The sequence below is a fragment of the Myxine glutinosa genome, chromosome 4 (genome assembly GCF_964187855.1).
Source record: "Myxine glutinosa chromosome 4, kmMyxGlut1.1, whole genome shotgun sequence".
NCBI classification, from domain to species: Eukaryota; Metazoa; Chordata; class Myxini; order Myxiniformes; family Myxinidae; genus Myxine; species Myxine glutinosa.
The window spans coordinates 180,782,813-180,806,942 of NC_136264.1; the positions used below are offsets into that span (position 1 = coordinate 180,782,813).

The 24,130-nt window shown below is 44.8% G+C and overlaps 3 protein-coding genes across 9 annotated transcripts in view; 1 reads left to right on the top strand and 2 right to left on the bottom strand.

Moving 5' to 3' along the window:
• TBC1D22B (TBC1 domain family member 22B) overlaps positions 1 to 3,736 on the bottom strand; it is a 42,603-nt gene extending 38,867 nt beyond the window's left edge. The window contains exons 1-3 of one of the 2 annotated variants that reach the window (XM_068114058.2): positions 3,530 to 3,736; positions 3,355 to 3,411; positions 2,769 to 3,229 (exon numbers count right to left, since the gene is read on the bottom strand). In XM_068114058.2, the coding sequence (XP_067970159.1) occupies positions 2,769 to 3,229; positions 3,355 to 3,411; positions 3,530 to 3,591 (580 nt within the window). In that variant the 5' untranslated portion in view covers positions 3,592 to 3,736. The remainder of the gene's footprint in view (positions 1 to 2,768; positions 3,230 to 3,354; positions 3,412 to 3,529) is intronic. The other variant, XM_068114059.2, reaches the window with a different exon arrangement.
• Positions 3,737 to 3,876: 140 nt separating this feature from the next.
• On the top strand, positions 3,877 to 23,379 carry WDR6 (WD repeat domain 6). 5 transcript variants are annotated; one of them, XM_078776758.1, is made up of 11 exons: positions 3,877 to 4,065; positions 5,632 to 6,174; positions 6,352 to 6,575; positions 13,983 to 14,525; positions 14,631 to 15,846; positions 15,969 to 16,605; positions 16,951 to 17,046; positions 17,153 to 17,236; positions 19,484 to 19,585; positions 21,831 to 21,934; positions 22,767 to 23,379. In XM_078776758.1, the coding sequence occupies exons 1-11, from the start codon at positions 3,990 to 3,992 to the stop codon at positions 23,246 to 23,248; spliced, it is 4,107 nt and encodes a 1,368-aa protein (XP_078632884.1). In that variant the 5' UTR covers positions 3,877 to 3,989; the 3' UTR covers positions 23,249 to 23,379. The 5 variants fall into 5 exon arrangements, with proteins under 5 accessions (XP_078632884.1, XP_078632885.1, XP_067958198.2 ...); XM_078776759.1 differs by having other exon boundaries at positions 15,972 to 16,605; XM_068102097.2 differs by lacking the exon at positions 16,951 to 17,046.
• Positions 23,359 to 24,130, bottom strand: part of LOC137416492 (peregrin) — a 67,201-nt gene continuing 66,429 nt past the window's right edge. For both annotated transcript variants that reach the window (XM_068102100.2, XM_078776762.1), the window contains one exon: positions 23,359 to 24,013. In XM_068102100.2, coding sequence (XP_067958201.2) covers positions 23,821 to 24,013 — 193 coding nt within the window. In that variant the 3' untranslated portion in view covers positions 23,359 to 23,820. The remainder of the gene's footprint in view (positions 24,014 to 24,130) is intronic.

A 24,130-nucleotide genomic window follows, 5' to 3' on the forward strand; every position in this document is an offset into this window, starting at 1 on the left:
GTTACCCTCGCCAGAGGAGAGGGTATTGCATTTGAGTCCATTTGTTACTTGCCGGAATATGTTGGTTGGTTGGTTTGTCTGTTTGTTACTTGCCGGAAAAGATTCCGGCAAGTATGTTGATTGGTTCTGTCTGTCTGTCTGTCTGTCTGTCTGTTTGTGCACAGTACTACGTCTACATCATTGCACATAGAATCGCCAAACTTTACACATATTTGTCTTGCCCTGGAATATACTGTGCCCAATTTTTAACTCTCTAGGCCCAAGGCCTCCATTATGACGTCATAATTCGATAATTCGACAAGTACAAAACTTCATCCAATCAAGATGAAATTTCTTGAGAATAATCCAGGAATAAATTAGTTTAGAAAACAAATAATGATGACATCATCGGTCACGTGGTTCGGCCGCCATATTTGTCCAAAATGGCCGATAAAAAAAGTACATCCCGGCAAGTCCTCGGTCTCTGACCAATTTTTCATCTGTCTGTCTGTTTGTGCGCAGCACTACCTCTACGTCGTTGCACACAGCATCGCCATACTTTACACACATATTTGCCTTGCCCTGGAATAGACTGTGCCCAATTTTTAACTCTCTCGACCCAAGGTCAAGCTCAACGTCACCCAAAACGATGGTCACCCAATCATTTGCGCCTCCCAATTGAAACCCCGCCTGTACCGTTGCTAGTAATATATAATGGCGATTCAACAATTTTTACCGCTTTGCTTTGAAGAACAGGAATGAAGGGGGAGGAGCGTGTTAATATGTCTGGTTGAAGGCTTTGGGTGGTGAGGGGGCTCGAAGCCAGATTTTAATCTTACAGCCGCCATGTTGGTGCTCGCTGTCATTGCGATGCGAAGCAAGACGCTTCGTTTGACGTTTGACAGGAGGGCGACCTGTCTCTTTCTTGACAACAGTAGAATAACTGATTTGTTTCTGTTTTCCACAGGAGAAGGCCCAATTCTACACGTGTTTGCAACAAGAGAGAAGGCGAAAAAAATGTGCCAATCCCATTTGCAGCTTGACAGTGCTTGGATCCAACATTCACAATCGCTATGTCGTATGTACTCCAGATATGTGTTTCCTTCATTGTAAAAATACTAAGTCAACAGTTAAAAGGATTTTGAGCCGATAGGTGTTACGGCCTTGGCAAGATCGATGGAGGCAGCAATCTGTTATCTTATACACCACCCAAATAGCTATGTGGAATTCTCTCATGTGGTGATTAAACCCATGTCGTTTGAACTTTGGCAGAGGTCATTATTTACTTTTAATGATGTTTATAGACGAATCAAAAAGAAGATAATTGGTTTTGGGTCGTCCTTTCCGCACATCTCGTGGGATTTGCATTGCAGAGACGACCGTGATGGCAGGGAGTGGTTGGCAAATCCCCCCAAAAAAGTACATTCCGGCAAGTCCTCGGTCTTTGACCAATTTTTCATCTGTCTGTCTATTTGTCTGTCTGTTAGAGAAAAATTGCACCTCTATATCTCCAAAAGCACTGCATATAAAAAATTGAGACATGGCTCATTGTAAAGAACTCTCCATGGGGAATAAAATATGTTAATGATGATGTCATAGGTGCTCCATTATGACGTCATAGTTCGACAGGTACAAAATTTCATCCGATCAAGATGAAATTTCTTGAGTGTCATCTAGGGATAAATTTTGGTGAGAAAAAAATAATAATGACGTCATCAATCACGTGGTTCGGCCGCCATATTTGTTTTAACACAAAAGCCTTAAAAACCACCAAAACATGTCCTGGCGAGGGTCTGTAATCTGATTGCTCTTGTTAATATGTGAAGCATTGTAACCTCTGCCACCAAAGGTGGATGGGGGTTATGTATCCCCCCTGTTTGTCTGTGATATCTCGAAAAGTTATGGATGGATTCGGAGGAAGCTTTGTGGACATGTTAGGTGTGTGATAAGGGCAAATTGATTAGATTTTGGTGAAGTTACAAATTTGGATACGATAATTTTTAAAGCGATTCTTCACAATTGAGACATAGGGTCAAAAACGATATATAGCATGATATCGCAAAAAGTTGTGGAAAGCTTTTGACAAAACTAGGTGGATGAGTTGGGTATATGGCAAGAACACGCTGATTAAATTTTGGTTGAGGTGCGGATGCAGATCTGACCCATCAGTGGGATACAAAACGTAAACTGTTCAGCCAGGCGGAGGTATGTGCCCTACCGAGTTCCGTTCTAGTTCCGTGTGCAGCAATACGAGGACACATTTTATGAATGCGCTCAGGATTGCTCAATGTGAGACGATAGTTTCACATGAGGTGCAGAAAGAGGATCGCCTGCCTATTCGATGTGCGACAACGAACCGCTGGAGCGAGTACAGCATGAAGATTCACAAAATCCCTTTACCCCACGTCCTGCTCGTGAAGGTAAACGACGTTCTGCATAGGCGAACAGGTACAACAACGGAAGGTTGATCCGCGTACGATACGCGGATCAACTTTCCGTTGCGGTATGCTAACTGCCATAGGAGTTCAAATATCTGATGTTTAGAGCTGATGAAGCACTAACACCCAAAACGTCAGATTCTTGCTTCCCACGGCGGTCGGCATACTCCAATGATTGTTCTGTTGATTCCATCAAGACTATATAGACAGCTAATGGCAAAATTACAAGTCAACTCAGTTATTCATGACAATGCAGAACTATTGTTAAAGTTTTGATGTACGTTGAAGAATAAGACGTGGTTTATGATCATCCGGACTAAGATACGGTGTAAATAAAAGGGTTCTTCTCACCAGAACCGATTTGAGCCTCACTACGAGACTTTACCAGCCTCCAGTCTCCTGAAGGTAACTTGCAGTCTGCATCTTCCTCCTGCTCCAAGTACGCAAAGGATGAAGCCCTGGCCTCAGAATATTTGTCTGTCTTGCCTCTGCCACTACTACCACTACCTCCCCTGTGCTTCTGCAGAACCTCGTTGGCAGTGGCCATGACAACGTCAGAAGCAAGGCTGCGGGTGGCGAGCGCCAGCAGCTCATCCTCGGAAACGTCCAAGTCCCAGGCGTCGCTCGTGTCCTTCGCAAACTCCTGGAAAGACGTAGCCTTCCTCGGCCTGTTGCTGCCGGATCCCGCACTTCCTCGATCTCCAGTCACGATGGCACCTACTCCAGCACCAAAGCCTGAACCCATTAGTCCTCCTTCTCTTTGGCCTCGTCCTCCATTCGTACCACCGGCGGCCGGCGCACCAACCTGGATGCTGCAACGCAGGAGTACCAAAGACGTGTGAGACAGAAAGAGGAAGGACGAGGGGTCAGAGCAGGTTGGTTAATAACACCTCATCTCATGTCAGGTCACTTTGGCCAAACAACCAACTTTACCGACCTGTGCACGGACGTGGGGTCGAATGGAGGGTGCTGGGCGCCATACACTTGTTGGATACTACCGGGACGACAGGGAATAGACATTGGAGGACCCGCGATAAGAAAAAACAATCACCAAACGTATCTGACGTTTTTCCTACGATAAACGAAAGGCCCAAAACAACACTCCACGTCACCTGCCAGGAAGACGGGCAGCTCCACGCCGCCAGAACTGCCGACGCCCTCCATCCGCCGCCATGGCCAGAATTCTTCGGAATATACCACTCGACCTCTACCTTCGCAGCAAAACGACAGGTAAGGGAGTGCACTGAAGACCCGGGCAGTGCCGGAAACTCACCAAAGGCCTAGCTCTGCTAGTCCCACGCGTTCGCCACGCCCACTCTGACAACAAACGCGCTCGTCATTGGCTGCGTCCCAGATCACCACGCCCACTCTGACACCAAACGCGCTCGGCATTCGCTACGTCCCCGATCGCCACGCCCTCCCTGGCAACAAACTCGCTCGTCATTGGCTGCGCCTCGCTGGTCCACTCGTTGCGAGTTTTACTAAGCGAGCCAAGCATGGGTCAAGTTCTCTTTCTTGCTCCACACACTCGGCATCATTTGAATATGTCACCAAGTTAGTGTCGTGTTAAAAATGGCATCCTGCGAGCGGCTTATTCTCCGTGCTCCTGTTTCTGCTCTCGCTTTTCAAAGGGAATTCCTGTTAGCAGGTGAGTGTCGGCCACAGCATGTATGTTGTTCTTGTTAACGGTCACACGCTACCTGGTAGGTATAGTGATTGCAGTGAGCACGGTTCATTATTACGAACTTTGAAGGTGTGGTTCATATTGGGGTCATTTGAGTCTGATTATCCCGTACTCTGCGTTGTAATACGAGATTACGGTTTATTATATGTAATGCATGAATCCTCCCTCGATAACGTGGTACTGGCAGAAGAGGCTGCAGTGTCAGGCTCATGGAATAGCTTGCACAGGTATCGTACGCGAGCTAAGGCAAGGGATATTGGGAGGGACGGGTGTGCCTTTGCGTGAAGTAAAACACTGAAACACGGAAACGCTCCTCGGAAAGAAAAAGAAAATTAGGTAAAAGTTGCTTCAAATTAATCCAAATCTACGGGAAAACTATAATCTTTTCAGTCAGATGTATAATTGAATCCGGGCAGTGTATAGGTAACAAAGCGCTGCCTCGATCGTTCCCGAATTTTTTTTTTTCTTTGCTGTTAAGAAATGTATAACCTCCCATTTTTTGCGATCTTTCAACCAGTGCAAGAATAAAAGGCTTCCCTTTTTTATATCGTGGTATTTTTACTCACCACAGGCTTATGCAAGTAGTTATTAGTCCCCTACCGGTGTACACCGGAGAGGACTATAGGTTTGCATGCCGTCTGTCCGTCTGTCCGAAAGTCCGTCTGTCCGTCCGTCTGTCCGTCCGTCTGTCCGTCCGTCAGTGTCAGTCCGTCACGCAAAGAACAGTTTTCCGGACTTTTTTTCTAAACTCTTATTCTTAATGCTAATGATTTCAAACTTGGTACATGGTTTCCTCATGATAGGTTACAGATTAAGTTCGAACTTCACGACGTTTCGATCACTTTTGACAAAGTTATGGCACTTTGTTTATTCTAGAGTTCTCCTCAAGCCGCACCGCGCGTCCTCAGCCTCGTCTGCGAACGTCAAAAGCGCGACACAGCGCGCGCTTTCGCGAGGGGCCGAGCCAAGCCGAGCAACATATATATATATATACACATCGATCATTGATCGTGAACCGGAAAATATAATAAATTACTGATATTTAGCGACTCGAAAGGTTCTTTATCAACAACTTATTTCTCGTGCTTCTGCTGACCTGTCTGCAAGGTGTATAAATCGAAGTCCCGAGTGTGAATCACAGGTGAGCCCGTCCTGAGGTAATTAGCGATTGGGAACGATTCAGAACCTGTGGATAAATAACCCTTGGTCATTTCCCCAACAGTTTTGCGGACGACAGACTGCCGGTAGGGGACATGTATTGCAGCTCAATACTCAGAATGCTTAATATGAGGCTTGTATTGCGGATCTCGGAATGGTGCATTGGTGCATGGTCGGGGCAGGTAGGACAGGAAGGCAGTGGCCTATATCGTTGTTGAAACAGCAGCTTGTCTGAAACACTTTTTGAATATATCGACAGAGTGATTGATCATGAGCTTTGTGCTCAGGTGCCAGGTGTGAACACCGGGCAGGGAGGGCAACCTGTCTCTTTCTTGACAACAGTAGAATAACTGATTTGTTTGTTTTCCACAGGAGAAGGCCCAATTCTACACGTGTTTGCAACAAGAGAGAAGGCGAAAAAATGTGCCAATCCCATTTGCAGCTTGACAGTGCTTGGATCCCATTGCATCCATGGAATCAGGCCTCACCCAGTGGGACTTGATTGGACGGAAATCCCACCTGGGATGCAGTCGTCGGAGGATGTGCTAAAAGAGGGAGAGGATAAAATGGCAAATGGAGAGGAGCTTATGGAGACCAATGTAAACGACGACAAGTTAATAGATGGTTTGACCATGGAATTTGTGGACAACAAAAAGGATGGCCAAAGTGAGGTCGGTCAGATTGGCAAATTGGAGGACAAGAAAAAGGTGGAAAATGCAAAATTGGTCATTACTGACTATTGCACTTTGGTTTGCATCTTTGGTGGTAAAGGATTGGCTGTAGTCCGAATGGAGACCAGAACAAGCAGTCGGGGCCCGATTTCTCGGTTACACCCTGTGGCGCGTCTTGGCGAAGCATCGGACTGGATCTTGGATGTGCAGTGGATACGGGCCGATTCTGGAATCGATGGTGTCGGTAAGCTTTGGTAATCACAGCTACTGCTTTTCCCAATTATCTTTCTAGGATGCATTTCTAGCAGTTGCATAAATTAGGCCTTGCACATGGATTTGTCTTGTCTTCACCATTTTCATTGTGCCATTGATCTTGTTGATGCATCTTATTCTGTCTCGTCTCTGTGCATACGTCTGAAAGCTCTGCTTGCCATTGTGCTGGCTCACAACTTGGTACAGCTGTGGAGTTGGACAGGACAAACCACTAAAAACGGCGGAGACTGGGCGGTGCTCTGCGAGGCAAGATGTCGAGATTCCTGCTTGCTGGGTGCTGCTACGCTGACCGGTCACACCTGGTCATGCCTCTCGTGTTTCTCTTGCACTCTGGATGGGAGATTACTGATCTGGAAACCAGCCACACTACGGGTGAGCACTTGCGGCCTCGAATGAACTGCCGAATGCACCAAATCTTCAGAATGTTGTCAAGCATTATACCGCAAATCAAGCATGTTCGTTTATATTTATTATATCGAAATTACACGATATTTTTCCATAAAATCTGTAGTCGTCACTTTATTGTCCTGTGTTTAAAGACCAGGGTTAAGAAATAATGAAATTCTTATTCACAAACAACCATCTCGCTCTCTACACACACAACAATATTTACAGTAAACAATGACATTGACCATTTTACCAAAAATTTCAATTCTACAATTTACATATGACACATTTACATGAAACACAAAACGTCAACAACAGCATAGTCCAATTCTCAGTGGCTGTTCAAAATACGGACAGCCTTAGGGAAAACCTGTTCTTGTACCTGGTGGTTTGAGTCCGAAAACTGGTGTTTTTATTGTGTCTGTGTCAGTGTCATTGGTTGTTGTATCCATAATTTGGGTTTTAGAAGGTGGAACGGATTCCTCCCAGGACTCGAAGTATCCACCCCAGCTTTGGTGAAGGATTGCAATTCATGGGTTAAGTTGTGCTGTTGTGTTGTTCTCAGAGTTTTGTTCCAAGGGCTCTTTTCAGGATCATCACTGAGCCCAGACATCCTCCAACTGTAGTTCGTTTGTGGTAATGTTCCCAGGGATGGTTTTTAAGATATCTGTAAGGTTCTTCTTTATCATTCCCATTGCCATACTTTTCACTGGTACAATTTTGGCACTTCTCAGCTTCCAGGATCTCTTCACTTCATTCTTGAGGTCGTGGTATTTGGTCATTTTCTTGTTTTCTGCATTATTTAGGCAAAAATCTCCAGGTACTGATATCTCGATCAGCAATGCTGTATTTTCCTTTTTGTTCCTGAGTACTACGAGTACTATTGGCAGATTTGTACTATTGGCAGATTATTGGCAGAATGAGTACTATTGGCAGATTTGTACTATTGTACTATTGGCAGATTTGTACTATTGTACTATTGGCAGATTTGTGCTATTGTACTATTGGCAGATTTGTACTATTGTACTATTGGCAGATTATTGGCAGAATGAGTACTATTGGCAGATTCCGGTCACAATGCTTTTTTTTCTATGTTTATGCTGGATGGGATCATCAGGCAATATGTGAGCATTATGTCCTTGTTTTCAATGATCGTTTTTGGTTCAGGTTTCCACAAGTGCTGTGGAACTGGGATATTGAAATTCCTGCAGAAATATTGAAATTTCTGCAGCTGTGCCAGTGGATTACTCCACACAGGTATACAAAAAAACAACAAAAAAAACAAAACAACATCGAGGCTCGTGTAAGAGCATTAAATACAAAAAAATAATGACATTAAACTAACATTAATGACAAAAAAAAAACGGACACATAAGACAATAAAGGCAGCGGGAGACGAGATGGGGAGAGAGGGGGAAGCACACAAGTACAACATTTTAGAGCAGGGACATCGGGAGATCTGTGGAAGGGATAGGGCTTGGGGGTAGGAGGCGTGGGAAGGGGATGGGAGAAGTAAAAACCACATGGACACAGCTAGGACTTCCAGGAAAGAAGTTCGTATTTCAGAAAAGTGAATCTGGGGTGAATTAACGGGGGTAGAAAAGATCAAGGTTTTGGATGGGGGAAGATAAGAGATGGTGGTGAACCGCTGTTTTAAAGACCTGGAGGTAAGAGTGGGATTGAAGAGAGTGAGGGAGTTTGTTCCAGAGGCGGGAGAAAAGAGGAATGAAAGAGTGAAGGTGAGCAGAGAGTCTTGATTTTGGCAGTTTCACCAGAAGTGGGTTGCTAGCAGATCTTGTGCGACTTGTTGGAGTATTTTGGGGACAGAGCACAGACAGGGCTGGGGGGGCTCGGCCAGAGAGGAGTCTGTAGAAGACAGAAAGACCACCAAACCTGCCTGCGGTGATTGAGTCAAAGGCCCTCACAATCGGCTTTATCGTGGGAGATTCCAATGATTCTGAAAGCTTTGGTTTCAACAGCGTGAAGCCGACCTAGGTGTGTGGCAGGAGCACCAGCCCAGAGGGGAGAGCAGTATTGCATTGAGCTGCGGATGAAAGCCTTGTATGTGGTGAGGAGCTCAGGTGTGCCAAGGAAGGACTTCGCACGACGGAGGATGCCCAGTCGGCGACTGGCTTTGGAGGTCAGCTTGGAAATGTGGTTTTCCCTGGAAAGATCATGGCAGATTGTGAGACCAAAGAGCTTGAGTGACAGAACTTCTTGGAGAGGATTGTTGAGAAAGTATATGGGAGGGTTGTCCAGGCGATCTTTTCAGAGAGACATGGTGAGAGTAGGGCTGTCAACCGAGCCGAGACCGGGACGAAATCCCGGCGGTTTCGGCTTTCGAGACGGTCTCGGGACGGTCCCGAGATAAATTGATTGACGCAATTTCTCGGTAAAAAAATCCCGGTTAAAATTCCAACTTCTTGCAGATATTTTCCATAATAGAGGCATTTATTGAGCCTTGCTTTCATTACTCTGCTTCTGCACAAGCATCATTTTTCGCAAGTGCAGCTGAACTGACAAACGATGATAGATAAAGTAAACTCACTGTTCCAGGATTTCCCCCTCGTCAACAAACAATGCACTGCAAACGAATCCGAATTCCGAATCCGGATCTTCACCAACATCTAATCATGTCGTCCTTGTCACACACGCTGCATCTCCACAAAATTTCGTCCGAATCCGTCCACAACTTTTTGAGATATTGTGTTCACAAACAAACGGACAAACAGACAGGAGTGAAAACATAACCTCCATCTACCTTTGGTGGCGGAGGTAACGAAATCAGGATAAAGGTCCCAACTCCCAATGAAAATCCCCCGCATCGCGACTTTATTTAAACCGTCGAATCCTTCCGCTGTATCACTCCGCCTCGCCCCGCCCCGCTGCGGTCTCGTGTCCGTCCTTGGAGACGAGTTACAGGATGTGGTTGCTATGGTCTTTTGCACATTAATATCGAGGGACTCGCTCGAGGCCCCGTGATTGGAGGGACGATGTTTATTTAGATTAAAAACACGTTTATAACGGATTATTCTACACACAATGTATTAATACAAGTACAATACATTATGTAGTTTTATGAAATGAGTTTTTGATGAACGTTTATGTTTAATTGCAACGCTAAATCTATAAATTGTAAGAATCCCTCGGGGTTTGGATTGACGGTTTGAATGTGAAAGTATTTTGGTTATCTTATCTCCACTTTAGGCCTGATAAGTTGATTACGTTTACTTTAGTCACAGAGTCAAAATAAGGAGGGGGGGGTGGGGGGGGGGGTGATCACTACACCGCCTGCTTTATAATTTACTAGCAGAAGAACTCGGCATTGCCGGGCGGGGGAGGGGAACGGGGGGGGGGGGGGGGGGGGGGGGAACGAGCCCCTTGGCGATCACAACTCACAAAATGATAATGAAACTCCAACCGGGACTCGAATATGCCTGGGCAGAAACATTTTCTCCCTCTCTCTGACATTCCGAGCAAGAAATTACACGACAATACAAACTGTAATGAGATAACCCGGTCCCGTCGGTGGCCGATCATCTGCATGTAGGCGGTGTATTTTATTTCATCCCGGTAAATGGAAGCTAAGTCGGAATTTAAGTACTCAACATCAGAAATGAATTTTTTTCATTGTTGTTTATCTATCTATAATTCCAGCAATCTCTGTACGTTTGTACGTTTGTTTGTCTGTGACCGCTGTTTCTCGACAACCACGGGTCCGATATACTTTTAACTTGCCAGGTATATTGCTGGGGACCCGAGGATGTGCCTTTTCAAGGTTTCATATTAATCGGACAATTACTTACCGAGCTATGTCCAAAAAACGATTCAACCAATCAGAGAGCAGCGAACTATCGCGTGTGCCGAACGTGGCGGACACACTCTGCCTCGGATGGCACATTTGAGAGCGTATTCATTTATTTCACGTTTGCAAACTATGTTGGCGTTAAACTATGTTTTAAAACTAATAAAAACGAATTTGCGATTCATTCGCTTTCCTGCGCGTTTGTGCACGCGATGGCGATTTCTTTACCAAACTCCGGAAGCCGTTCGCTTTGGACCAAACCATTTCATGTAAATAGAGGGGGGGGGGATATAATTTTAGATATAGATATAGTACGGGCATGCCCTAGTATATTGTAATGACATTCCATTATTTTTGAAGCCTTATTATTTATTTATTTATTTTTTAATTTTTTAATTTTTATTTTTTACTTTGCCGGGAACCGAGCCGACCCGAGATCCCGTTATGAAAATTGAAAATTTATCGAGACGGTTCCGAGACGGGATTTTGAATCTAGCTAACAGCACTAGGTGAGAGTGTGAGATTTGTCAGGATTGAAAGACATGTTCCACTTGTTTAATCAGTCTGTGATTTTTGTCCAGGTCTGCAGAGAGCGAGGAGGCTGCAGACTGCCGATCGGAGGGATGAGGTATCAACATGAGGTACTAACATGATGAGGTACTAACAACTCGGCAGAGAGTGGAGTCATCAGCAAAGAGATAGGGAGGATTTTCCAGAGAGTTGGTGAGATCATTGATGAAGACCAGAAAAAGTACAGGGCCCAGAACACTGCCTTGGGGAACTCCAGCTTTAACAGGAAGGGGAGATGAGAGAAATCCATTCAGGGCCACCCGTTGACTACGACCAGAGAGGAAGTCCGCAAGCCATGAGTGGAGATTTCCATGGATACCAAAGGAGGAGAGTTTGGTGAGCAGAGCGGGGTGCCAGACCGTATCGAAGGCACGTGATATGTCAAGAGAGACAGCTCTGATTTCCTGTTTGGCATTGAGGACCTCCATCCATTGTTGAGACAGCAAAACAGCATGTCCAGAGTAGAATGACCTGGTCTGAATCCAAATTGATGATCGGAGATCAAGCCATTGGAGCAGAGGAAGGATTTGATATCCGAAGCAATGATGGATTGATTTGATTGATTGATGATGGAAGCCTTTGTGTGTACAGCTGCCCTGACGTGTTTTTTACATCCCGATACGAGGTGACTCATGCTTTCTGTTTCTACCTCGCAGAACCTGCACTTGTCCGATTGACTCAGTCCTCCCATGTTTTTAAAGCCATTCGTGTAGTGTCCTTGGTCTTAGGCATTAATAATGATTCGTTCTCCGTCCCAGTTGAGCTGACCTCTTAGCTATTCCCGTCATCCTTCTTTGTCTATCCCCAATTTGTCCAACTTTTTCTTTTTTTAAAAGATATTTCCCTGCTCTTTTGTCATTCTCACAGTTGTTACTATATATCTGCTGGAATTGCATCTTGTATTTTTATTTTGTCTTTTTTGCAATTGTTGGGCTGTATTTGTTGCTGTTTTGGGTTTGGAGTGTGACATCTTCTAATCACACCTGTTTTTCGAAGTTTTTTGCAAGGTGTGAGATACCTTTTCTGGTTTGTCAATTGTTCATGCTTGTACACATTATATTCGGTAGTCCATGTGTACCCCGGTTTAGAATAGGTACACCGTATCCCTGCGCATCGAAGAGGTGACCAAGGGTTGGCATCAGGAAGGGCATCCGGCCATAAAAACATTGCCTCAAACAGGGAACCATGATTGTCATGGTGCCCGCAAGGCTAACCCCCGCTCTAGCGGGGAAAATGGCCTTAAAACGATCATTCATTCATTCATATTCAGTCTGTTGAGCTTTTCACGTACTTTGCTAATCCTACAGTCGTAGCTCTGTGCACTTAATCGATTTCCATCAGGCCGCCACTTCCTTCTTTCCTTAGCAGGTACATTATTGGGATGCACTTATTTTTGTAGAACATTTGTACTTCTGCCAATTTTTCATCATTCGGTGCAAAGAGTTTTCAGTCATCCATGTTCTGTATATGTGTCACCTTTCCTGTTTCTTTGGACGTTCTTTTATTGGATGTCAGGGTGTATCTGTGTCCTTGCTCATTAATGAGGTTACCTAGTGGGTCCAGGGCCAGGCAAAACCTGAGAGGTGAAAGGCCGTCTCCTTGGAAGATACCGTGTCGTATCATTACTCCTGGTATTTCAATCTTTCCTTCTGAGTGCTGCAGGATTAGTGTGGTATTCCATAGATCCATGGCTTTCTCAATGTGTCACGCTTTCTCAAGCGCGCGCTGTGTCACGCTTTTGACGTTCGCAGACGAGGCTGAGGGTGCGCGGTGCGGCTCGAGGAGAACTCGAGAATAAACAAGAGATATCCATTTTAAAAAAATATTTTCGTTTAATTAACGATATCTGCCAAGCCACGTGCCCCACCGCAAATTCCAAAAGGACATTTGGGGATTTATCTTGTACATTTATATGCACTTTGTCATACATGAATGTTGGACACTATAAAAAGCTTTTTAAAATAGTCTATCCATGCTGTGGACAATTCGGTTCATCTTGTATTGCAATTTTTGAGTATGGCCTTGTTTAATGTTAGGTTCCTCTCTTGCATCCCTTCTGTTCTGCCTCGAAGCCTCCTTATTGTGTTAGATGGTGATACATTGTTTCTGTGATGATTCCTGTTATACTGTATGTTTGTATGTTGTTAGTAGACAGGTTATTGGCCAGTATATGTGGGGTATTTGGGTCTCTTCAGATTTTGGGATGAGGAAGGTGTTACCTTCTGTGAGCCATTCATCCATTTCCTGATACCCTTGAATAAGTTCATTGAATGGTCGAGCGTAGTGAACGTGGAGAGAATCAAATTGCTTTAACCTGAAGCTTGGGATCCCATCTGGGCCAGGGCTTTTTAAGTTTGCCATCTTTGCCAGTTGTTGTCTTATCTTTTCTGCATAAATTATTACTAGGGGCATTTCCTCAAGATGTTGCTTTTATTCTTCCAGGTTTCGGATCCATTCCACCTCCTTATTGTTACTTTTATTCTGATATTGACTAATGGATGACTGAATTGCCATAATCTTATGCTGAATTTATGTATCCAAAATATATTGTGTAGTATCTACTCCATGCTGATTAAGGCCAAGTGTCCCGATATGTGTACATGGGTGATGCTCCCACACGTGAGCTGGCCAAAAAAAATGGAGGACGTTCTTGTGTATGTAAAGCTGCAGATTTCCCATAAGGGGCAGCAGAGAGCACTGTCTGTACTGGCTTGTTTGGCATTCTCAGTGCTCTTCCTCCCCAGAATCGTTTAGCTTCATAATTAGCACTCTTTGTAGTTGTTGTTAAGAAAATGCTGAAATGTCACCAGGCATTGTGGGCTGAATAGTGTTTAACTTACCCTAATTATCTGTTATACATTGACATATGATAGGATGTTTTACCCATTTAGACTAGTCAAAATCTTCTTCTTCTTCTTCTTCTTTTTACCCCACCCTTTCCTCGTGCTTTTCTTGCTCCCTCTTCCTGTTTTCCAGATTGTCGTCTTTTAACTTTGCCCCCAAACTGTCTGGCTCAGGACAGCGAGCAACCTGTGGAAGTTTGGCAACAACTCGAGAACAACGCTGGCATGACTTTTGCTGTATCCTATGATCGGGTCTCTGGTCTGCTGGTCACTGCGTCAGATGATCGCAGTGTTCGTGTCTGGAAGCTGGGACAGATCATGGAGAAAGGAGAGGCGAGATGCCAAGGGCATGTGGCACAAGAGACTGATTGCACTGATGATGGCAGGAGGGTTTTCATTTGTGATGACGATAAAAGGCTCGGCATTGGAGATGAATATTATCCAAGGAAGGTAGACACCCTTTGTTGGAAAGGGACAATTTCTTCACCCCGGGTATTGTTTGGACATTTGGCACGAGTGTGGTGTGTATGCACGTGGCGTGGGTACCGCATACTAAGTGCTGGTGAAGATGGGGCCTGCCTGGCATGGTGTTTGGAGGATGGGAGTGTCATCAATGCCTGCAGAGAACGAAAGGGTGGTGTTAGGTCAATTGCCGTAAATGAAGACTTGGGATTGGCTGCTTTGGGTGGAGGCGATGGAGCTATCTGGCTCTGGGAGGTATGGAGGTGTTCCATGGTGATGCTTTTCTACGAAAATAATAGTTTTGTTATAACTTTGTTTTTTTACTTTACCTTGAGCCATTGTTTTTGTCTCCACTTCCAGGTAGAAGGGGAAGGATCCACAGGAAGACAGGAACTTCTGACCCTAAAGAAGAGTTGTGGGCTTGCTGGTCACCCCAAAGTGGTTGCTGTGGCAAGTAAAAACTTGGTCGTTGTCGCAACAGATAAAGGAACTTTAGTCAGTTGTGATGTCGCATCTCAGTTCTGTTGTGATGTGCTCACTGAACCGAGTTTGGCTAGCTACGTTGCTATGGCAACGACAATATCAGAATGTGAAAGCATTCAAGAAGCAGAAATCTTGGTAGCACTTGGGGGACTGCATGGTCAAGTGCTGATATTTCCTCTTCGCCATCCTGAACTCCTCCAGTCACTTGAGCCTTACACAGGCAAGGTACATAGCCTGACGTGGGTGTGTGCAAGGCCTAGCGATAGAGCTGCAGATGTACCCGGAAGGTCCTGGTATCTCTTCTCTTCTGGTTCCGATGGACTGCTTATTTGCTGGGAGGTATCGTTTGATCTTCAAAGTCCTGACTCGCCATTGCTCTCTGCAACCAAAGATCTACCTGCTGCCAAACTCTCCTCTCACTCTTTGAGTGTGACAGAGAAAGGCCGCTTTTCTTTGCCTTGCTGTCGCCATCGTTGGCACACATGTATAGCCTTCGTACCGTTTTATCAACCTCGCTCACAACCATTTGCTTTTATCTGTGGTGATCGCTGTGGAAATCTTTGTTTCTTTTACTTGCCTCCGTCTGGCGACATCTCGACCGAATGGATATGTCGGGAACCACCTGATTACCGGGAAATGTCATTGGGGAATGACGTGCCATTAACCAGAAGGCATTCGAAAACGAGAGAAAATGTAACAATTTTGGAACCAACGTCACTCTTGCGTTGTTACCATGGGCGTAACGGTGTGACTTGGGTGGGGTTGAGGGGGTATAATCGTGTGTGGAGCACAGGGAGAGATGGGGCGTGGCGAGAAACAAAGCTAATCGGTCGTGATGGTGATGCACTACGACCAGTTCGTTCCCGCCGCCCTGCGTTGCACCTTGATTGGTTGGCCCGCATAGTGCCATCTGATGTCTATAGAACTGATGATTCCAATGATTTGCTGTTGGGATTCCGTGGTGATACATTTGTAGTGATGCGGAACTGCCTTGGCGAAGGAGAAGTTAACGTGGTGTCTTGTGGCGGAGGACACCGTTCCTGGGATTTCTTCAGTTCAAGTGCCACAGAGAATCTCTTCGCTTTTATCAAAGGTAACTGTTGAGCACTGATCTTGAGAATTGAAATGTTTTTTGTTGTTGTTGTTTTTTAAAAACAAAATTGTATTCCATTAACTTTCTTTTTCTCTCTCCAATTTGCTGCTCTCCTCTTAAAGCAGGAGATGTCATCCTGTCATACAGTAAGCTTCCTGAACTCGGGCTGCTGCAAACCGGCCTCCACACTCGTCACACCACTTGCGTCCAAGTACTGCAATATCATCATGGAAATGTTGTCCTGGCCACAGGTTCAGACGATACGACTTTGCGACTTCTGCTACTTCATAAGGATGCAGACGGAATTTGGCGGAAGCATGGTGCTTCTGTGATCAATGAACACTTGTCGGGAGTCCGGGCTGTCGCTGTGGCAACTGACACACAATCAAAGGTGTTTCATTGGGACACTCTGATCGAGTCGGCCAGTTTGGTTGAACCCCCTCCACCCGTGCTGGTGTTCTCCGGTGGGGGCAGGTCAGAGCTCCGTTGCTCTAGAGTGTGGCTGTGTGATGCTAAAGAGGCAGTACAAGGCAGAGAGACCAGGAACGATGTGGCTGAAGCAGAAGTTGATGGTCTTCGGGACTATTTTAAAGATGGAGAGGCACTGGAAGATGGATGTATCCTCGGTGAGCGATTTGATTCACAGAAAAATGGCGAGACTTGGTGTGATGTAGAGTTTATCGCCAGCCATAGGTTGGGAGCCGAAAAGGAAAGGAGAAAACATCGACATCGGCATATCAAACCAGATCCAGATACAAGGTGGGGGGGATGTGTTAGTGGGTGGTATGATGGAGGCAGTACTTCTTACCTCCACCCCCGAAGGTGGATGGAGGTTATGTTTTCATTTCTGTCTGTTTATCTGAGCAGGATATCAAAAAAAATGTTATGGACGGATTCGGACGAAACTTTGTGGACAGATTGGGTTTGTGACAAGGATGAATTGATTTGATTTGGTGAAGATATTGAGACGAGAATTGTTTTAATTTATTAAGCGATTCTTCACCATTGAGAGATGGAGCCAAAAATTATGTCTGTTGGTTATCACATGATATCTCAAAAAGTTGTGGATGGATTATGACAAAACTTGGTGGATGAGTTGGTTAGGCGACAAGAACAAGCCGATTCGATGTTGGTTCAGTTCCGAATCCAGATCCGGCCTATCAGTGGGATACAAAACGTAACCTGTTCTACCTTGCGGAGGTACGTGCTCTACCGAGTGTCGTTCTTGTTTAATTTTGCAATGTTTTGAAAGTGTCAGATGCAAAGTCAAACCAATTTAGCACAACTGTCTTCCTGTCCTCCCAAGGTACATGAGCCTAAGTGTTTTAAAGCGAAGTGGAAGTGAGAGGGTGTGTTTTGTTGGTGCAGCTGGCAGTGATGGGTTCATCAGGTGGGTTTTGAATCGCTATTAATCCAAATGGCATCCAGTGTTCTTCCTTGATGTAATTGTTTTGTTTTTTTTTGTGGGTTTTTTTTTGCTGAAAGCACTTATTTGGTACACTAGCAGAGTACCCATCTTCCGGCCCGTGTGTAGAGCTTGCGCATTACTTGCGGAAAAAAGTATAGTTTGTATATTGCAAGCGGACACGATGTTTGTTTGGTGTGTCTAAGGGTCTATGGGTCTAAATGTCATCTATATCTCCCACATCAATAATAGTTTGGCTTTAAAGGTTCATCTTGTTGGAAGGGTCAAAGTCTTTGTTTGGTCTTATGGTCTAAAAATGGTCCAAAAGGGTTTGAAGCGATCTAAAATGATATTTATACCATTTTTTTCGTTTCTGATATGTTATGGTATAGACTGCAGCTGCAGGTATTGAAATATCACACAATCCGGTTGATTGTGGGACCTCTAATGAAAGGGAGACCATTCTAAATTGGCTCATACATGCGTAATAGGAGTTTCCCGTCCTCTCGATGGTCCTTGGTCTTGGAGTAGTTACCAGACAAAGTGATGGCACTGGTCTGCCACAATGGAGAAATAACCCAAATAATAACACTAATGAGAAATCTGGGGGGAGGAAATCACAATTAAAAAGAAAAAATTTATGTTTTTTTTTTATAAACAGAAATCCTAGGCAGGGTCACAGAGTTCTCACCCTCTCCACCTCTCACCACTCTCTCCCCTCCCCCCCCCCCGTCTCTTCCCCAACCCCCCACTCCCTCCAACTTTCTCCCTCCTCTTCCACTCGCTTTTTCCTCCCCCCCCCCTCCCCCCCCCCCCCCACTCTCCTTTACTTTTGTGGCCTTGTACATGATGAGTTCTTGTATAATGTTGCATCAATGTCTCTTCCTTACCATCTGTCAAAATAATCAAGAATCTTGGATTTGTCATGGCTTCGATTGTATAATTGTAGCCACCTGTTCAATTTATTTTTGTCGGTCAGTGGCAAACGAAGAAGCTTGCCCAACATTGCACCCAGCAAACATTTGCTTATGGGGTACTTTGACAAGAAGGCAAAAAACGCCCCGTTATTCACATATTGGTAACTTCTCCTTTGGACAATTGCAATGCCATCTTTTCCAGCTTAACACAGATATTTCTAAATACAGTTCATAACTCTGTAGCACGCCCTAGTAAAGTGCATTTGAAGTAAGGGTAAGAGCTCGCGCAACTTGTATGATCATGTGGCTCACATGTTTGTCGCATTGCATAAAATTTTGACATCAAAAGTCATGTCCAAGCCACAAAAGCAAATTAAACACTACCAATTCCGAAATGGACAGGAAAGAGCAGTCAGCCTCAAGCAACGTCTAACTTGTGATGCAAGCTTTGTTGTGATGACTGTTGTTTTCTTTATACTATAACCACAGACCGTTTTCATATTTTAGAATTATTTTTTACAACTTCCGGGAGTTTGATTTGGTTTTTCTTTTTTGTGATAACATAGCTTTTAACTTGTTCTGTCCAGCGGTGCAGGAGTGCATCAGTATGTATAATAAATGACACCTCTATGATCTATCTGGCTTTCTTATGATCCTCCCCCTCTTCACCTAAAAATAAAAACACAAGTTGGGGGTGGCCATCCCAGCTTAGCAGAACCCTGCCATGCACACCCCGAGTACAAACACCAAGTTTCAATGCATTTAGTGCCACAAACAAACAGACATGTATGTTTCAACACATCCCCACATCCATGATGACTATAGTTTCATTATACTATAACAGAGAAATGGCTTATTTTAGAATGAGCCTTGCAATGCACTCTCCCACCAGAAGCAGCGCTACACTATACACATTGGCAGATAATTTGTCTACCCCCTCTCCTCCCCCCACCCCCCTCCCAAACCCCTGTGACTATGAATCCTTTTTTGGCACCAAACTTTCCCAGGCACACCCCAAGGACAACCTCCAAATATCAGCACCATATCTTTTTTAATTCGCACTTAAAACCTATATTTTTAACACCAATTTTAATTAGTTAATTAATTAAACCGCTTTTGTGTTCTCCGATAAACCTGCGTTCGTTTTGGTGAATATTTGTCTTTGGTTCCTCAACCCAGCCCAACGTCTTCTTGTGCAGTGCACTTTCCAAGTCAAATACCACTATTGCAATTGGTGGCAGTGATTGTGTGAAAACGCACTTCCGGGAGATGCCATGATGTGTTAACGCCGATCCTTGTATCCCTCCATCATCAGGCTATTTGTGTGCGAGGAGGACCGTGGCAGCCTTTACCTCCTCGCCGAGTCTCAATGCCAGGGGCGATGTGTACTCTGTATTGATGGCTTTGAGGAAAATGGGTGAGTTGGATGATGCCGATTCCTTTAAAGGGTGTGATTCGGGCTTTCTTCTCAACACAACACAATGTTTAACTATATTGAGCTCATCATGTAAATCTAGAAAATAATATTGTCGCGTGTACGACTACCACGCCAACCACTTAACCACAGCTGGCGTAAAGGCCGAGTACGTAGATGGCAAACGATCTCGAAGATGCCCGGCTTAAGGTCGAATTTAGTTGCGAATGCACCCGAGTGGAGAATGTATTGGCGCCCTGAACGACGTCTAAACCACATCAGTAATTAATTATGGCAATTGGCCCAATTTACTCCCCCAGGGATTCTAACCAGTTTTGTATAGGAAGAACTTGGGCTGCCACCTCAGGGTTACATACAACATGGTCTCTCAGTGGCACAAAAACACAGTACGACTTATCCCTCCCCATGGTATCTTTAATCGTGTAGAAAAGTGTGAACAGGCTGTGTGAACACAAACAGCGGTCTCTGCCTTCATTCTATTTGTTGACATCACCACCACTCCTTAAACTTGTCCTACTCCTTCTCAATCCCCTCTTTGCTCATCTGACCATGTTGGTAAAATTGGGAATACTTTGGCAGTTATTAGAGAACCCCCAAATCAGACGTGCATGGAAATTTCATAAATCCGATTGGTCTGGCCTAAAATTTGCTTTGTCCAATCAAGATTGGTCTGTCACATCAGTTCCTAACAGTGACTGCACCCTGAAATTTATTTTACATCGCTCGTGTAAAAGTCTGGCTGCTTCCGAATCCCTTTCTTCAGACCTGGACAAGATAAGCTGCTGGTCAGCTAACTTGAACATGAAGTGAAATGCCAGTTTGAAGAAAATCAGTCATATCCTCTTGCTACCTCTCCACAAGGATTGGCAATCAAACTATTCAATCCATTTCCCTGGAAAACCACTGGAAGAGGTGCAGTCCCTGGAACCTGTTGCCCTCACCATCTCCCACAACCTTTCGCGGGAGAATCGTATCTCCAAAATGGCATGATGCGGCTGTCTGGGTATTCTTTGGAGAGTGAAGGTCTTACAAAGCCATGCTTGGCTCATCATGGTGCACAACGTCTTTAATTAGAGCTCCATGGAGTATTGCTCCCCGCTCTGGGCTGGTGCTCCTACTGCCCAGCTTTCTCTTGAGGTGGTCAAAAACAGGGCTTCCACACCATTTGAATCTCAAGGCAGAGGTTCGATACCCATGGACTGGTACACTCCCACTGGCGGAAAGTTGGTGGGCTATTGTTATGCAAGCTGATATCTGGCCTTGCCCCTCCTGCTTTCTACTTCCTCTGCCCTGAGGCTACACGCTTGTAAAGAAACCTTCAACCGCTCATCATCCCCAAGTCCTGCATGCAATTATCTCCTTGCTCTCCAAATTGTTAGTCTTAGGTTCCCCCATGCACATCCACAATCTCTTATATACAAAGATTCCTTCCCATTCTGTTTTTCTCTGGGCCTTGCTACGATCGTTTGTTTTATCTTCTTCCTTCCTTGTGTATGTCTGCCCCCACCCTTCCATATCCCTTGTTAGTCGGTAAACCTGATGTCCTGTCATCTAGCTCCTTCATGCACCTATCTCCTATGGAAAAAAATTTCCAGATTTTGGCAAATATGGAATGGATTTTGTTGCAGCTATAACAGATTATTTCACAGAGGTCGGCTTTTCTGCAGCTCCTGATCCGTGTCCCCTCCCAGTTGTATCCAATGACATTTATGTCAAGACTTTGTTGGAAGAAGAACCCTTTCTCTTTGATCATGGATTGGGAGCTGCAGAAAACCTGACCTCTCCCAAATAATAATCAAAGGATGCAACAAAGTCTACTCCACATTTAGCAAGTTTTAGATCAGGCTGTCATGCAGAATATTCTTGATTTGTTGCGTTCATGGACTCGAGTGATATGATGTCAATGGACATGCCACCGATACCAATACATGTTATCGATTTGATTGTGTTTTCGAGAACCTGTTGAAATAACATTTGTTTACAATCGGGGGTGTTCACTTTATTCTGATGGGGAACTGTATAAAGTATTTATTTTCCTCCAATGCTTTTTGAAATTTTGCCCAACCTATTAGGAGGCAGCATGACGGACAGACAGATGGAACCGATGCCAGTATCCCTAACTAACCTAACTCCAACTAGGAATGTTTTGATGTGCGTATTAGTCATTTAACTGCACTTTCCATTTCAAACGGCTGATCATCTTTTTATCAATTTTTGTACTTTCCAGGCACATCTATCTGTGTGCTGGAATCACTGATGGTACCATATCGATCTGGGATGTGACAAACATGCTGGAAGGGTGGAAGACTTCAGTTGGAAACACATTACTTGGTAAGCACCTGCCTTATGAGACACAAGGGAAGTTGGGGTCAGGATTAGGAATTGGAAAGGATGAAGCATTTGTTTAATTCAAGGAATTCATCAAACTTCAAAACTGTTGCAAAGATTGGTATTGGAAAACCAGTATTGGAAAACCAGAAAACCCTCTCCTTGCACTCTTATTACCTCTGCCACCGAAAATGGATGGAGGTTATGTTGTCACCCCTGTCTGTTTCTTTGTCGGTGAATAGGATATCTCAAAAAGTTGCAGATTCAAACACAATTTGGTGGAGATGATGGGTATGTGATAAAGACGAAATGCCATTTTGGTGAAGATCTGGATCTGAGAATTTTATAAGTGATTCTTCACCATTGAGAAATACGGGAAAAAATATATATAACACTATCTCAAAAAGTTGTGGATTGATTCGGACGAAACTTCGTGGTCTGATTGGGTGTGTGACAAGGACGAATCGATACTATTTTGGTGAAGCTCCGGATACGAGAATTAAAAAAAAAAAGCTAAGTCCTTCATCATTGAGTAATAGGGCCAAAAGCGATATACATTATAGCATGGCATTTAAAAGTTGTGGAAGACTTGTGACAGAACTCGGTGGATGAGTGGGGTAGGTGACAAGAACAAGCTGATTAGGTGTTGGTTCAAGTCCAGATTCAGATCTGGCCTATCAGTGAGTTACAAAATATAAACTGTTCAGCCTGGCAGAGGTATGTTCTCCACCGAGTGACGTTCTGACCCAATAGATGTATTTGACCCAATAGATTCAGGAAATTAGACAATGACCTGATTTGATTGAATGCATGACTAATTATGACCATTTCACAGAGATCGGAGATCCATGCAAGCAGATACTGCATCATCAATCTGGCGTGGCGTGCATTGAGGCTCGTGTCGTGGCAAAGGGACGAGTCGTCATTGTATCTGGAGGAGATGATAATGCCCTTTCGATGACAACCATAGTGGTGGAACCAGGAGGCCAATGTGTTTCTCTCCACTCCATCCGAACACCCCGAGCTGATGCCTCCCAAGTCACGGGGGTCAAAGTGCTTGGCGTGGTTGAGGGAGCAGAATACGTCGTGGTTGCCACAGTGACGGCAGAGCAGCGGCTCTCGCTGTGGAAACTCTCATATGGTGGAGAGGAATTTCCCGAGCAGCTGCTCAGTTTCTACAATCACGTGGGTGACACGGCTGCACTGGATTGGTGGGAGGATGGGGTCGGGGGTTACTGCATTGTTATGTGTGGACTGGGATTGGAACTTGTACGCGTCACGCTTCCAGATCTTCAACTTAAACGGACAGCCTTCTAAATGGTGCCCGAATTTTCTTGCAGGCTGTTAGGCCATTTTGTGAATCGCTCAAATAACGAACATAAGACTTATAACAGAGGAAAAGCAGAGATCAGGGCAGACACTATAAATAAAAGCATTCCCCAGGCGTTCGACATTTATTCGAAAGGATATTATTACAAAGTCTATGAAAAAAAACGAGAGAAGACAAAAACTAAAATAAGAGAAACCTGGACATTAGGCATCACCGTGTCATGCTGAAGTTCTTGTGTGGGCTCAACCTGCCCAGCCTCTTGTCTCATAAAATCACCAGTGCTGTGTTTTGTGACCCACATTCCGCTTTGCTGAATAATTTCCAGCACTAACGTTCCCTCTCTACAAAATCTCCCCCAACCATCTTTGCGTGCTAGTAACAGTTCTGTTAAACTCGATCTTTTTTTTTTCTTTTTGTTTCTCCTTTCTTTCGATACACGTGCCATAATGACTGGTTAAAACACCATTCCCCATCCCTGCGATCTTTTCACCCCGACCGCAAGCCCCTCCCAAAATCGTCCACCTGGTCTCAGAGCATGAAAGTGACTTTCCGATTCCCGTCAGTCGCTATATTCCGAAGAGCCCGCCCCTCCTGGCCCGCTGCCCTGCACTTTGCTACGGTGCAGCAGAGCACGTTCATAGGCGAGCTGCACCGAGCGACGAATGTTCGACTTGCGTCCCTCCAAGAGCTTGCCCTTATCCAAGCTCGAATCTTCGCCAAGAGGTACCAGCTTGCTCCGAGGAAGCCATTGCCTGGAAGAGAAAGAGGAAATGATGATAAATCGAGTAAACTTAAACATCACCGTGTCGTGTTCTGATTATAGCATTGCAGTGCTGGAATCAGAACTCGCACCAATTCTTTCAAGCCAA

Coding starts and splice junctions, on each gene's coding strand:
- WDR6 (XM_078776758.1), top strand. CDS start 3,990: ATGGCATCCTGCGAGCGGCTTATTCTCCGTGCTCCTGTTTCTGCTCTC. Junction 17,237..19,483: donor GGCAGTGATGGGTTCATCAG/GTGGGTTTTGAA, acceptor CTCCATCATCAG/GCTATTTGTGTGCGAGGAGG. Junction 21,935..22,766: donor AGTTGGAAACACATTACTTG/GTAAGCACCTGC, acceptor ACCATTTCACAG/AGATCGGAGATCCATGCAAG.